The sequence below is a fragment of the Rhinoderma darwinii genome, chromosome 1 (assembly GCF_050947455.1).
Source record: "Rhinoderma darwinii isolate aRhiDar2 chromosome 1, aRhiDar2.hap1, whole genome shotgun sequence".
Classification (NCBI taxonomy): domain Eukaryota; kingdom Metazoa; phylum Chordata; class Amphibia; order Anura; family Rhinodermatidae; genus Rhinoderma; species Rhinoderma darwinii.
This window is the reverse complement of record NC_134687.1, coordinates 594,052,084-594,068,953: the sequence shown is the minus strand read 5'-3', so window position 1 is coordinate 594,068,953 and position 16,870 is coordinate 594,052,084. Positions and strand designations below refer to the sequence as shown.

The 16,870-nt window shown below is 37.0% G+C and overlaps 1 protein-coding gene across 20 annotated transcripts in view; it reads left to right on the top strand.

The window, feature by feature from the left end:
- CELF4 (CUGBP Elav-like family member 4) overlaps positions 1-16,464 on the top strand; it is a 1,056,008-nt gene extending 1,039,544 nt beyond the window's left edge. For 18 of the 20 annotated variants that reach the window (XM_075840567.1, XM_075840583.1, XM_075840488.1 and 15 more), the window contains one exon: positions 14,062-16,464. In XM_075840567.1, coding sequence (XP_075696682.1) covers positions 14,062-14,120 — 59 coding nt within the window. In that variant the 3' untranslated portion in view covers positions 14,121-16,464. The other 2 variants (XR_012850895.1, XM_075840446.1) reach the window with 2 other exon arrangements.
- Positions 16,465-16,870: the final 406 nt, after the last annotated feature.

Here is a 16,870-nt window from a genome sequence, read left to right as displayed (position 1 = left end):
TATGGAATACGGCACATACAGCCCCATAGTGAATGCGAACAGGGGCCCGTTCCATCCACCATGCTGTACGCCTTCTGTGTGGGACGCTCCCACACAGTCCAAATTGAAGGTCTTTGGCCGAGCGACGTCCGGCGCCATTTTCTTGTGGACCGGAAGCCGCGGCCGGACAGTAAGATTACTACTTCCGGTCGCGGCTTCCGGACTTGTGCACTTGGAGCGGAGGGAGCGGACGGACCGGAGGGAGCGGAGGTGGCACGAGCAGGTAAGTTAGGTCTGTGTATGTACGTGTTTTACTGTGTGTTTACTACTGTATGTAAACCTACTACACTGTGTGTTAGCTCAAAAAATGGCGACACACAGTGTAGGAGGTTTGACCGTTCAATCCCCTCCTTTCTCCTGGCATTAGCTAGGATAAGGGAGGGGGGATTCTGTGAGCTCACTAGAGCGAGTGAGTTTTCTCAAATTTTGCAGCATAAAGCAATGTGGTTGCTTTACCACATGCCAATGCTGCAATTTTGGGAATTGCTCCATCTAGTGACCAGCACTGAGAAATGTTATAAATTAGAATCTAATTTATAATATTTCCTGACTCGTGAAAAAATTACAACAATGTTTAATCACTTATACACTAACTGTTTAACTAAAAAGGGAAAAATAATTTTTTTCTAGCGACACATTCCCTTTAAAGGGACCAGTTTATCAATTCCCCATCTCCTAACTAATCTAATAGGCGCTTTGCTGCTGATAACTACAGTGTGATTTGTTTAAAAAAAAAAGTTTATTATTTGCAAAGTTATGAGCATTTTTCGAAATATGCCAATGTGGCTCTAATAGCCAAAAAGCAGGTGACTCTTTCTTCTGACTCTCGGCAGTCTAATGTTTTCTGTATTATACTGATCAATCAGCATACAGCTTCTCCCCCTTCCCTGCCTAGCAACACAGCCTGATCATATAGTATACAGCCTCCATTCCCGACTGTGTATTCAACTGGCGATATCTCTGGTTGTGTCCCAGCTAGAACTGCAAAGATTAGAATCGTATCTTTTATTTGACACCAGAACCGCTGTTCTAGGTGGTCCACAGACCGAGATATGGCTGTTTGAATTGATCCCCCTTCCCTCCAGCCTCAGTCTCTCTCACTGTGTGAAGCAGCTTCATGCTGATAGGATAGCATCAGAGGCTGTGAGATAGCGCCACCTCAGGAGAATCGCTGCTGTTACCTCCCAGTTGTATGATAAAGGCTTATTTACATATTTAGAAATATGCTCATAACTTAAAATAATAAACTTTTTTTCAAACAAATCACACTGTAGTTATCAGTAGCAAAGCAGTTATTAGATTAGTTAGGAGATAAGGAATTGATAAACTGGTGACCGAGTCCCTTTGAGCTGTCCTAACAAGGTTGACCACGCCAATCTCCTCTTTACACAGGAATCCGCCATCTTTTTTTAAAACTTCTTTTTGTTTACATTTTACAGCATTTAATCCCACATCCTTAGCTACATATTTTCAAAAACTTGGTACGAATACTTTCCCACACAACATTCATTTTCATTATTATAATTGTCTTTTTTTTATCAAGTAAATTCCCTTAGATCTTCCCCGATTTTTCTATATACGTATCCTCTAATCTTATCGACGTAAATTAAAAAAAAACTTTTCAGAAAAACATGATATTATTAATCTTTTTATTAGCCATATTACTCAATGTATATTGCCACCCTATTGGTTTTACAAAGACAATAAAGATTTAGAAATAGATATTGTGCCCTGAAAATCTTTCTTTCTGTTTTTTATTTCTTTTTGTTTTTTTAATACTCCACACACTATCTTCCTCTCATTGATGCTCATTTTCACATCACCTTATAACCTCCACATCAAATGCACTTATGTGAGGTCATCCATACACTCTTGTTCTGGTTTCATTTCAGCCTCAACAGGTCAGACCCCTTGACCTGTGAAAATAGCATTTGTAGAAAAAAAATATCAAACTCTCTCGCCAATTATGGCTTTGAAATCTTTTTTTGCTATTTTTTTATTTATCACACGCCAATTTGTTTCATGTGTGCCCCTTATATCCCATCCGACGCAATACTTCAGCACCAAGAAGCTCTCTTCATCTCCAATAGTTCATGGGGTGATGTGAACTCATAACCTCAAAGATGACGCTGGGGTCTTGAAGGGTATAAAGAAACACAATGGCCTCAATTAGATCTGTAAGATTTGAGATGAAGAGACTGCAGTGTAATATGTTTGTCCACTGGTCTCTCTCCTGTGGCTGCAGAATTATAGAGATGTGTCTACAGAGGGGGAACAAGACACAATAACACTCACAGCACGACACGCAAGCAACTTTGTCAAAGCTCAGCTCTCTCTATTATTGCACGTTAGATGCAACATGAAAGACTTTTTAATAATGAAAAATAAAACTGTTGGAGGAGAAAAAAAAATCTCTAATACCGACAGAAAAAAAATTGTCCATGCCGAATTATTTCTCGGCTTTGTAGATGATGCTGATCTTTTAGATACAATTTAATTGCCTTACATTAGGACAACATAATAATGTACAATAGAAGCAAGGAGTGGGGTTCACCATCTGTTCACAGCTCTGTATTATTTTTTCAGAATTATGCTCTTTAGAGTAAAATTTTTCTAAATGTAAAGACAATCCAGCAACTGGTAATACATAAAAACGCCACGTAGACTAGATGAAGTGAGAGCCCTGCCCCAAGAGACCTTTTTTGATTTTTATCTTGAAGAAGTTGCTGTTCATACAATGTTCACCGATCTCTTTGTTATGCCTAATCTCTAACAGGGCCCCCAACTATGATGCATTATTCATAGTACCGGCCTCCCCATATGGCAAAGAGGGATATTTTGGGCCCCGTCACGCTCCATGGCCTGGATGTGCAACCGCAACCTTGAACTTAAATTTGACTGATAACTAACTTAGGTTCCAGTATGGGAAAATTCATTAGAAATGTATGTATTTATTTGGAGGTTCTATTGGTGACCATGGTCAATGTGATGTTGCTAGAATTTAGTGCAAGTGGCAGACTGATCATTCAAGTATTAAAGCCATGCTAATGGGATGGTGACCAGATGGGGCACATTGGACTCCTTAAAGCTAAAGTACAAAAAAAAATGCAAGTGGTTGGTGTTCCTCAGATCCTATGTATTATCCCACACCAAATGTAACACTGCTAGACTGATTGGTAAGAGGTCCATGACCTTTAATGTCTGGGGCACAGATCAAAGTTTTAATACATTAGTCCATAAAGTGTGTTATTACTACAGTATATTGCAAGTTTAATGTCACCCTGTTACCTACATCCACTAGGAGCTGCCATGGTCAGGGGTTGACCATCATTGGAAATCATAAAATATTAACCAGGACTGGAGTTATCATCTCTGAGGCACATGGATTAAATAAACTACATAAAGAATGTCCAGTCTGGTCTCGCATATGTGGTGGAAATATCACGTTCCACAATAGGTTATTGGGACAGTTGATTTACTATCTATAGAAAACAGTATATATCACTTTATCAGTGGTTCATCCTGTTTGGGGATAGTAGGCTCATACTGCGTTTTGTATCTCATTCTATGGTAATGTGAATTGCCGTTGAACATCAGTAGCGCGATGCCCTATTTTTTCATCCGTCTTTCAACTGATTCATTTGTATTGAATTCTCGTTACTTATGAAGAAACATAGTTTTAGTGAAAGTAAAGAATGAGGTCCGGAGCATGTGTCATGTTCAATGGCCTGTCCTTGTAATAAATCTTTATCTACTAAATGTTTCAAAAACCTATCATCAAACTCTGGCTGCAAAAATGTATGTTGAAAACTAAGAATGGCCTAAAGTATATCTAATAATCCCACTAAGAAGGCCAATAGGATTATTTAGATAGGCATTGGGTTGATGTACTATTCATAATCTTATCATAAGAGGTGGGGCCTTATTGTCATTATAATTAAGGCAGTAAGTGACTATAGTGGATCTGTCACCTAAATATGCTGCTCTATGTATGGGCAGCATGTTACAGCTTTTGGTCCATACTCCTAGTAAGTGAAACTCCTACTAGAAGTACGGATCTGCAGCTGTAATATGCTGCCCTTACATATATTAACGTTACTGATCCATTATAAGGCAAACATATTTCTATTCTATCAATGAGACTTTATAATGAGACTATATATGCACAACCATGATTGGTTTTCTCCATGGTGTTTTTTTGTTTTGTTTTTTTTTAAATTGTCCTTTTCCCCCTACCACCAGTTTCTTCCCCACCAATTCCCAGTATTCTTATTCAATAAACTCGCTCCCCAATTTCTTCTACTCTTTCCCCTCCACACATGTACAGTTCTCAATGCAGGGCCATCCGCCTCCATATCACATATCTGTAGTATGGTCTGCTGGCTCATGCAGTTCCTTTTCTGGCTCCCTCTCCCACCATTATTATATACACTGCTGTTCTACACTCGGATTCTTCAACCAGCCGCTTCCATCTACAAGACTATAGTGGGCGACTGTCACACGGTGAAAGTCTATTCCCCTAAAACAGGTGTGTCGGCACTTCCCTTCAGTAAGTTTTGCTTTGTTTCTTATAAATGCCCCCAAAATTTCAGTGGCGCCCTAGGCAGCCCTCTACTCTGCTTAACCCTCATCTTCTCTCTGAAATCCATTATAAGTTGACGATGTCTGTAAGGGCAAAAATAGGTCAAAGTAGATCTGCCATGATTCCTTCAAAAATGGAATCCATGACCCCAGTGTAAAGAAAGCCTCTTATGTAATATGAATATATTTTAGCAGTTTACATTTTGTTTACTATTTATAGTGATGCGATTGTACATGAAACAGATTTTCATCAATTGGGCATGGATAATTGAATAGATAGTTAAAAATTATTCAGTCAATCGTATGACTAGTTGCTGAGTTTTCTGAAGTTTTTGTCTCATAAGTTATAAAAATGAATATTTCTATGCAAGTAGAGATCCATATCTTTGGCCTAGTGTTAACTTCGCAATCAATCCTGTGACTTAAGAGGTTTTACACAGGACGATTATCGGGCAGACGAGCTTTAATATAACACTCGTTGCCGATAATTGCCCTGTGTAGACAGGGGAATGATCAGAGGATGAACGAACAAACACTCAACCATCTGCTGGTCGTATCGTTTTAAAAAAGTAAAATATTATCGTTGTCGGCAACACATGTCCCTGTGTAAACCGGGGACGCGCTGCCGACATGATAATAATGGATGGAGACGAGTGATTGGAGTAACGATCACTCGTCCCCATCCATAGCTCCGTGTGAGAGGAGCAAGGGAGCGACGATCAACGATGTCTCGTTGATCGATGCTTACTGCACCGGCCGCTTATCGGCCGGTGTAAAAGGGCCTTTAGCTAAGGCCTAAAGTAAATAGTTGGGTGTCTGTTTGGCCACACTTGTTGACAACATCCTACAATTTGCCACATCTCCGGTATCTTCCCTGAGTTCAGAGTTTAGAACATGTTTATACCCACTTCAACACGATCCTGTTCTCTCTCAATTAACTCACAGTGACACTTTTTTTTTGTGTGTTAGAAATAAAAGTTGCAAGCAGCCCCAGTGTTGCTCTCAGGATGCAGAGGCGCTGTGGTCCAGTATTTCCTCTGGATATCATCCAAAATTCACAATACAAGAAAAAAGTCGCCACAATCCTAAAGAAACACTGTCCATTCATTTAGCACAACACATAATCACACACTATGTTTCGACCCACACAGGAGTCCTTTTCAAACACTTTAAAAAAACACCTGTGTGGGTTGAAACGTAGTGTGTCATTATGTGTCGAGCTAAACAAAAGGACTTTTTTCTATCGGATGTTGAACCCTCTTGTGTATTTTTCTGTGTTGACTTGATCTCAAATTATATAAAAAAGATGGCCTTGCATTCAAAGACAAGAATGTAGCTTGCTTAAAAATGGAAAATTTCCCATTCTCCATGTCCCTGTAGAGATCCAGCATTGTCACTCACATCGATATATATACGTATTGGTAGTCCGTCCTTGACTTGATACTAGGCAGAGGAAGATGATGGCTGGGACGGAATTGTGAATTTCTAGGTGACCATCAAATCTTCCTTGTTAGATTTTTTCTTTAAAGTGTATCAGTCACCACTTTTTTACTTACAGTTAATGGCATATTATAATTGATTCTTCTACATGTAATCAATTAAATTATGTTTCTTACATTTTTGTGACCTATTGAGCTTTTTTTTTTCAGGATCTTTTTGTAGGAATAAATGAGTCTAAGGGCTCGTTGATCGGCACTCGCTGTTACGGCAAAAACGGGGCCGGTGTAAAAGGACCCTAAAGGCTGGAGCTTCAGTAATGGCTTTGACCAATTATGTTTACTGTTGCTCAGCAGTGAATGTGAAGTCCCTTGACAGGCCAATCAGCTGTCAAAATTTAGAGGAAGCTGATAAATACTAAGAAGGCTTGCCATGTGCAGGGCCTCTAATTCAGCAGCAGCCATTTTGATTATTTATGAACATTATCTCTCCCCTCCTCCCGTAATAATATTCTCCAACAGAATCTGTGGAGGCTTCCTAGGGCCTATACACGGAAGCAGTAGTCTGAGGTTATGTCGATATCCATCGTCATTACTACCCCTAGTGTGATTTGTATAGAAGTCAATTTTTTTTAAGTTCCTGACTTAAGGGTCACTTTGTGGCCTGTAGGTCTACAGAACCTATATTTTGTGTATACCAATCAGTATTAATGCAGTATTTTTCTGTCGCTGATATACTTTACAAATCAATATCTCCAAAGTGCCAATGCAACACTTGTTAAACTCTGTAAAATTTCTGAAAGTGCTGGCTGGAAATGTTTATCCAATTTTCAAGGCTATGTGTGTATTGTCATTCATTAAGTGCATGTCTACCTTGTTTATTTACCACATAATATGTCTTCCCTTGTCTGTGTCGCTACCATATTTCCATAGCTGTGACACTTTTTTTCTAAAGTTCCTTTCATTTTAACATTGCTTTTGTTTTTGTCACCTGCCGTCATTGCAGCTGCCTAAATGACCTATGCGTGCTACTTATATATCTCTCCCCTCCTCCTTCCTCCTCTTTTCCAAAGACCAAAGAAACTAAACCCAACACAAAAATGCACCTAAAAGAACAAAAAATATTTTCTTCTTTTGTCATTCAACTCAATCCCAACCTAACCAGACACAACAAACGGTCTTGTGCCGAAAAAGTTAACGTAATGACGTGAGAGTGAAGAAAAGAGCCCCCCAATCCGTAAGTTCAATCAACTATGAGTTGAAAATGTGAAATGATGGCGTCATGTAAAAAGCTAAGGAACTGGCTGCATGACACACCGTATTGTGGAGGTGCTGTGCTTGTTGTATCAGTTCATGATTGGCCAGTCATGATCACATGTAATGTTTTTTTTCTTTTTATGTTTTCTTTATTTTGTGCCGTCATAAATTTTACTTTGCTTTACTCACTCTGTTAATTGGTGCTTGTGGAGGTATTTTGTTCCTTGATTTCCTTGTCCAGCCTTGCTTTTCTATATGCTTCCTTGGTGTAATGTAACATAGATGGTTAATAAAAAACAAAATTGGTGAGAATATATTTTTGTGTAAACTTTATGTGAACTGTTTTTTCTACAAACATAAAGGGTAAAATTTGTTGTGGATGTTTTTTTTGCACTTGGTTCTGTTGTGCATTCTTATATATCTATCTATATACTTACAGAGATTTGGGGCCTTTTTCCAATTGACTTTAATAAATGTTCATTTTATTATATAGAAAAATTTTAAACGTATATTTTTATTTAGTATAGATAAATATTTTTTGTTTAAAGATACAGTCCCTTAATTTTGTTGTTATTATTATACAGCAAATTCATTGACTGAAATATATATTTTCAAAAATACATAATAAAATATCAAATTATTCTTCATCTACCTTCTTCACCAAAAGGAAGTAAAGGTATCAAAGAACGACTGATGCATCTCCTTTCTTTTGTGTTCACTCCTGTGCTTGGCTAAAAAAAAATAACAAAAATAGCACCAATAACTGCATAATAACTGCGTGTGTGATCCTGGCCTTAGGTCGGGTTCCCACGAGTCGAATACGCTGCATAAATATCACGCAGCTTGTCCAACCTGGAACCTGCAGTACATTCCTTCCAAAAAATTACTACGGAAAGCGGCAGTAAAAAAAAGCTCATACTTGCCTAGGCCGTTGGTATGGCGACGCGTCCCACCTGTGCAGTCCGATCTGGCCACCCTGGGTCACGCTGCAGCCCATGTGAACGCTATAGCCTGTGACTGGCTGCAGCGGCGGTCACAATGTAACGTCATCCCAGGAGGCCGGACTGAACGAAGAAACAGGCTTTTGGGTAAGTATACTTTTTTCTCTTTTTTCGTATTTGCAATTTTGCAGCGTAATCGCTGCGAATACTCCGCAATAGTCGCAACACTAGGCTTTCTGTTGCAAGATATTTTTCCCCATTGAATTCAATGGGGAAAACCCGCAACGGAAAATCAACCAAAATGCAGCATAAATTCACATGCTGCGGATTTAAATTCTGCACCGAAGGTCAATTTATTAACGTTTACGCTGCGTTTTTTTCACGTAGCGTGGCCATGATATTTTCTAAATGTCATCCACTTTGCTGCTACTGTAAATGCTGCAGACTTTCCGCACAGAATTCCGTTGCGGAAATTCAGCGGCATTTACGCTACATGGGAACCCGGCCTTAAAGAGGTTTTCCAGTTTTATATAAATAAATGTTAGTCAATGTATAAATGAAAAGTTCTACAACTTAGGCCTCATGCACACGACCGTGATTTACACTAATGGGTGTAGGGGTCGCAAATACTGACTGCAAAACTCTGGACAAGTCATTTTACGGTCCAGATTTGCGGATTCACCAATATGGGTGAATCATTGTGGATCCGTGAGTCCGGATGACACACGGATGCACAAGAGTTTTTTTGCGGTCTGACAGACTGCAACGAAACCGTGGTTTTGCAAACCGCAAAACCAATACGGTTGTGTGCATGAGGCCTTACTAATATACTTTATGTTTTCATTTTTTATCATTTTTAAAATATCTGTGAGTGAACAAGAACACTCTTGTAACATTCACAGACTGCAAGCCGGTACAGACCTAGACCTGCTCTGCGCTGAGAAGTGGACACAATTGTATCCGGTCTAGACAATGCTCTGTGAGCTAAACAGCCTGGACTCCAGACTGATAGGCTGGGTTCACACGACCTATTTTCAGACGTAAACGAGGCGTATTATGCCTCGTTTTACGTCTGAAAATACGGCTACAATACGTCGGCAAACATCTGCCCATTCATTTGAATGGGTTTGCCAACGTACTGTGCCGACGACCTGTCATTTACGCGTCGTCGTTTGACAGCTGTCAAACGACGACGCGTAAATTGACTGCCTCAGCAAAGAAGTGCAGGACACTTCTTTGCAACGTAATTTGAGCCGTTCTTCATTGAAGTCAATGAAGAGCAGCTCAAGATTACGGGCGTCAAAGACGCCTCGCATAATGAGAGGAGCTTTTACGTCTGAAACGAGGCAGCTGTTTTCTCCTGAAAACAGTCTGTCTTTTCAGACATAAAAGGAAGCTAGCGTGTGCACATACCCTTACATTGTAACAAACAACCAGAGATACGTGCTGCTGCTAATATGTTTATTTCACAGAGCATTGTTTAGACTGGATACAATTGTATACACTTCCCAGCTGAAGGCAGGACTAGCTAGCTTTGTGTGGGTTTGTATCCCAGTAATGTAAACAACAGTGTTTTCCTTCACTGACCGCAAACAAAGATGTTGAAAATGGTGAGGATTCGAGATATAAAGTGTATTAGGCTTCGTTCACATCTGTGTTGGGACTCCATTCATGGGTTCCATTGGAGCTTTCTGTCGAGGGGTACCCATGAACGGAATCCAAAGTGATTTCAATGGTGACGGATCGGGTGCAAATGGTTTCCGTTTCTTACCGTTGTGTAAGGGTTCCGTTGTTTTAACGGAAACAATACCGTAGTCGACTGTGCTATTCATTCCATCAAAACGAAGAAACCCTTACACAACGAGGACAAACGGATACCATTTGCACCAGATCCGTCACCATTGAAATCATTTATTTCAGTTTGGATTCCGTTCATGGAATAAACCTACAATGCCAGACAGAAAAATCCCTCGGTAGAATCATAAAGTAACTAATTATTGTGAAACCCAAAATACATCAATGAGACCAAAGGAAGGTATCAACAAAAAAGCCATGAGGCATATATACTTCAAGAATTCAAAAATGCTTTATTACAAAAGTCAGGCTGGAAAAACGGCCACAATATAAAAGACACACATACACAAGAAATAGGTCAAAATGGTAACCCAAACAGGTAGATTTAGATATCACACACACATCAGTATATACATATGGAGGTAAGTACAAAGTAAGGTACCTGGCATAAATATGGGGAAAACGTATGTCAAATGTGGAAATGTAGAAAATATCCTGCACAATCTACATAGGACCTATATTGCATAAATAGCTAGCCACAAATGAAAAGGGAAGGCATAAAGGAAATACAAAAAAAAACAGGATACTGACCCATAGGTATGTGTGTGTGGTGTCAAAACGACCTCACCTTCCAACGCACCTTTCGCATTAGCTTCTTCCGGGAGTGGTGATAAAGGTAATGCAGAGTGGACCTTAAATATGAGGCTAAACCAATCATTGGTCAATTATCGGGCGCATGAATTGCCGATGCCCATCAGACCGCGTCATGAACTCTGCTACTCAGCGCACTTCACTGACAGGGTGGATGGACGCTGGCATGGAGGTGTTTGAACACAGCGTGATTCATGCGCCCGATAATTGTGGCGCTCTTTTATTTGACCAATAATTGGTTTAGCCTCATAGTTATGGTCCACTTTGCATTACCTTTATTACCACTCCCGGAAGACTCTAACGTGAAACGTGCGTCGGAGGGTGAGGTCGTTTTGACACCACACACACATACCTATAGGTCAGAATCCTGTGTTTTTTTATATTTCCTTTATGCCTTCCCTTTTCATTTGTGGCTAGCTATTTATGCAATATAGGTCCTATGTAGATTGTGCAGGATATTTTCTACATTTCCGCATTTGACATATACATTTTCCCCATATTTCTGACAGGTACATTCCGTTGCACTTACCTCCATATGTATATACGGATGTGTGTGTGATATCTAAATCTACCTCTTTGGGTTAAAATTTTTAACCTATATCTTGTGTATGTGTGTCTTTTAGGACTGATTCACACGAGCGCTGCGCATCTCGGACGTGAAAAACGGCAGTTTTTCACGTCCGAGGTACATCCATGCTAAGCGCTGCGGTACGCGATGTCTCGCATCCCCCATAGATGAGAGTCTATGGAGGGATGCGTGATGAGTGAAAAGATAGGACATGTCCTATTTTCCCACGGACCCTTCACACGGTCCGTTGAAACAACGGCTGTGTGAACGGCCACATTGAATTACATAGGTCCGTGGGACGGCCGCTGTATCAACGGCCGTCCCACGGACGTTTAACACGTTCGTGTGAATCAGGCCTTATATTGTAGGCGTTTTTCCAGCCTGACTTTTGTAATAAAGCATTTTTGCATTTTTGAAGTATATATGCCTCATGGCTTTTTTGTTGATTCCGTTCATGGGTTACCCTGATGGAAAGCTCTGACTGAACCCATGAAAGGAGTCCCGACGCAGATGTGAACGAAGCCTTAAACAGTTGAATACGTTTTTGTACAGTGATTAAGTTATATTTTAAAAAAAACAAAACAGAATAAAAATAACAGAGGGAAATAATAACAAAAATTAAAACTGTAAAACAAACTAAATAAATAAAAAGTTAATGACAGGTAAATTTGGTTTATCAATTGAATAGAAGTAATTTTCTGGTAGTTTGGTTGGGGCATTTATTTGTAATATAGTTTGTAAAGATAATAGATATAGTAAATGAAAGGGAAGTCAAAACAGGAATTGCAGCCAAAATGTTTAGCCCATAAAATTCAAAGTAATTAAAGTTTTAGAAAAATGACCTTTTATTTGGTCCTTAATGGGCATAACGGAGAAGCAAAACTACACATTGTGTCATTAATCTTATGAATACCTCTGGAGAATGCTAAATTGGAAATAATTAAGTCAACTGTGCCAGCTATCATGCTACCATGACCGTCCCTATACAATCTCTATATCAATTTATCTAAAAAGATTGTGAATCCGATAGATAATTATATAATATAGGATTGTGCTCTTGGGATTATTAATGTATATAACTTTATATAACTTGACATTATAGATGTCAAGTCCAGAGAGAATCTCATGGAAACGGGACTGACTCTTTAAACAAATTTATTTGACAAAATTAGAAAAATAAAGAATTGTTTTCTCATCTATATGTTTCTTTGCAACTGAAAAAGGGTCCTTGACAAGTATTTATTTGTTTCTTTTATTTTTCGGTGTTGTAATTGTTTACCTGCTGTGTATGGTTCGCTGTCTGTTGAAGCAACAGTGTTGAAAACCTGCCAGCATGAATTGACATTCGCATGACAAACCTACCAGAGTGGATCCTCTCAGCTCCAGTTTCTTGATGTAATAAATCAAAGAGTGCTCAGGAGGAACCAGCTTGTGAGGAAGAGATAAGGTTTTCATGAGCTAATCCTCAATGATTAGGCATCCGGTTAAAATACCAAGCTTAGCCTGATAATGATTACACCATTAAAAAAAAATGCATTTTCAATCATTTTAACACTTCAATTCGAAGATCTAAAATTTTCGCAAAATTTTCTACAGATATTTACTTGGTATTCTCTTTTTAATTGTTATATACTTGGGGGGTTGGGGGCAGAAAATCTGCACACATTTGTGGTTTTTATTGAGAGTTTTTAAGGTATGCAAAATCTACAACACACTTTTCTTAAAGAACAAACTCAAAACTGGAATTTCTTGGGTCCAATAATTCTCCTACTACAATAAGTTATTATTAATAAATTAACAATATTATTTAGTAGTTACCAATAGTTATAATAATATGATTGTTCAAAATATATCAGTATATTTAATATGTATTATTTTCAGTTTGAAAAAATATAAATTTTTTGGTCATAATAAATATTCTATAATTGTGCTAATGAAAATCTATTTCAACAAGGATTTTTGTTTTTTCCTAAAGTGCTTATTTCATATTATAACTAAGGCATTCATGATTAATTGCAACATATATTTATTTACTAACAGTCCATAAACTAATTAAAGTCGTTTTTTTTTTATGTGGAGAAACCTCATATAATGGCTTAGGCCATAATACAGTAGATGAAAGCTATCTAGCGTATTTGAGCTCCATAAATACAATTTCTTCTTTTTATTGGTGAGAGATACTGTTCTACTTGTGTCAGTTACTAGAGATGAAAAATCAAATCAATTGCTATGTGTCATAAACATTGGTGGTCACTGAAGTAAAGAAGGAAATCAATTTCTATTAACACATGTTATTACCACAAGAGAATTTTCTAGAAACATAAATTTGCCAAAATTAGATAAATGTATAAAAATGTTTAAACCATTATTATTTTAAAGCAGAAATTCAATTACCCAATAAAATAAAATCTCTGCATTAGTTAAGCAATTGTAAATGACTATTTACAAAATGTCATCAATTTTCAAAAACCACCCTGCCAAAAATAAAAAATGCCAGTGAAAGAAATCCAGTTATATTTAAAATCACTCAGTGACAAGACACCAAATCTCCGTAGGAAAATGTTTTTGAAGAATAATAAAATAAAAATCCTTGATGAAATTTTTATAATATATTTAAAAATATTATTGATAATTTTTTGGAATAATATTTTGACATTTGATGTTATAATGTCTATACAAACTTTATGTGTAAAAAGTGGGCATACAATTAGGATTTCTTTTATTGTCTTTTATTTTTATTTATTGTCATTTATCTGCAAAATCTCTAACTTTTATTTATGTTTTTTATTTTTAGGGCAGGAATTGAATGGGCCGTATTATAACAATACAACATACGTATATAAATATATATGATTGAGAAGCGCTGGATTACAACTTTGACATATCAGCAAAGTACCAATCATGCTGAAGACTACAGACTTTTCTTCTTTGATTGTTTAGACTGTAATATTTCTTCAATGAAAGTATTGCGTTCTGCTTACGTGGATGGGAACTGAAGTTGGAAACATCAGACAGGATCAAGATCAATCGGAATTTCCGAATAGACAATGACAATATTACACAAAAAAAGGCTTTTTCTTCTAACAGGAAACTGAAATTTGACAAGGAGTGCCTGTTTGTCACCACGAGTTATGTTGCCATGGTATCCCCATAGCAACTGTTACAAGAAGCATCGTATTCGTCATTCCTTAGCTATTTAGGGACCAAAGGACCAAACTTTTTATTGCAGACTTGTAGCTGTATGTAAAATATGGAGTTAACTTCCTACTTCTCAGCTGTTCTTAAAACAGTTTGAGAGCAATGATATGAAATATGTACAAAAAATGCTTACATGCTTTTAAAAAAAAATGGCAACATAATAGTTATTTGATACTATAGAAGGTTCTTTGGTTACATTAATTCAATTATGAAAATTTCCTATGGTTTTCTGTATATTATGAAAGGATAAGTATGTAGAGATTAAATAGAGATTAGCTATTTAAAAAAGCAAAAAAAAATAATAAAAAAAAAATATAGAAAAAAAAATAAAATAAAAAATAATAAAAAATAAAATAAAAATGCATTAGAAAGATGGTAGCGGAAAAAAAAAAAAAGGTTTGTATATGCTTCTAACTATTCCCTCCCCCCTTTAAAATCCTAATAGTTGTACAGATTTAACAGAAAAGTTTAAGATAACTATATAATAGTCAAAAAAGTTAGAGAGAAAAAAATAAATAAAAAAATATAGACGTTAGCATTATGGCTAAAAGAAAGATGTTGTAGAAATGTAATTTTTGTTAGAGTTAGAGTTTAGATTAAGCATAAATTCCTACTCTTTGCCAATCGCATACTGTCTTGAGGAGGATATGAGAGGCTGTGATGGCAGCTCCTAACTGCAAGCATTCCAGCTATTAAATAAAACTTGACTACTGTAAAATGATGCAATGAAATATTAAAGATACAACAGCTTTTATCTTTTTATCAGTTAATTTAACTTGAAGAATGACACGGCTATCGCTTCATATCTTCGTAACCTGCTATTTGCTAACCTTCCCATCATCCTCTGCTTTAGTAGTTTCCATATTTGTTCCAGACCTTCAGGGCAAAAGACAGCCTAGAACCTTAATGTTAAAAAAAAAACAGTAAAAAAAAATATATATACAATCTTTAAAGAATTTCTGAAACTGTTTACAAGGAATTTTGAAAAACAGGGGATGTTTAAAAAAACTATGCTGGCTCTGTTTTTCTGTAAATACATTTGCATATTTTGTAGGTCTTTTAATTGTAATGATAGAGAAAAAAAACAAGGAATAAATTATTTAAATGAAAGCACGATATTTATCTTTGGTAATTGACTTTAGAGCAGTTTAAAAAAAAAACAATGTTGCTTTAGAATAAATCTCAGATTCAGAAAAAACAGAAGTCAATTAACTATTTAAAAAACACATATATTTTAAAATATATCATATTTATTCTAAGTTATTGCCACTGTATGATTTTTTTTTAAATTTATCGTGTTGTGTTGCTCTCACTCGTTTTAGTTGAACTAAAAGAGTGCAATGATCATGTTTATTTTTTTTTATTTTTTACAAATATATAGAAATATAGATATATATAAATACACACTTATATTATTATCTCCGTCAAAGGATCATAATTTTATTTCCTTTCCTATTCTTTTTGGTTTCAAATTCCCATCAGGCCTTGTATTTATAATGGGCATGGAGCACTGTTGTAACTCACTCTTGATACTTAGGGATGTTACCCTCCACTTTACCGTTACCTATTTATTATAACCACTCGAATACAATATTGCAGGTCTGTCTTGCATCCGGAGGGTAGTTTCACGAAATAAAAAATTTAAAATGAATGCTATTTAATTGAATAATAATTCTGTGATCCTTGCATTTGTTCATTAGAATGCTGGTCAAGCCTTTTTGATATTTCTGATGGAAATAATTTTCCTTCGATTGCGTGCTTCTATTTCTTTTCCTCTCCTTGCCCACACTAAGGTATTTCCATTCTTACTCTCTCTCTCTCTTCCGTTCCTTTGATTCATGCTGTTAGTAAGTACAGGTGTGTACTGCAGCTGCATTTCCGTCCAACTGCTCTTTTCACTCTCAATTACCTTTTAAAAAAAAAACAAAAAACTCCTTGTAATCTTATGTAATTATTGAATGACGCTTTTCAGCTTAGCCCTAAATAAAGCACAGTTTAAAAAAAATTATTGCGTGGCTGGATTTTGTTTGTGCCTTTTTTTCTTGTGTTATTCAAATGATATGTATATTTTTATTATGAATACAGCCAGGATTGTTGCTAGGGTCTTAAAAAGACTAGAGGCACAATCCCCAAGACGTATGTTTGCCCCCGCGAATAACATAAAATCGATCTATCTCGCAGACAGCACATTTATAAGACTATGACCCCTATAGCTCCACCACTGGAAAGAATTCGATAAATTGTCCACGCAGATAGTATCACACATAAGATTAGATACAGCATTTCAGCAGACAGTAGCACACGATAGGCTTAGGTACAGCGGCTCAGCAGACCGTATCCTTATACTTACACTCAGGGGCAGATATGGCCACACAAAGTGCCCCCTGTAGATAGTGCCACACATC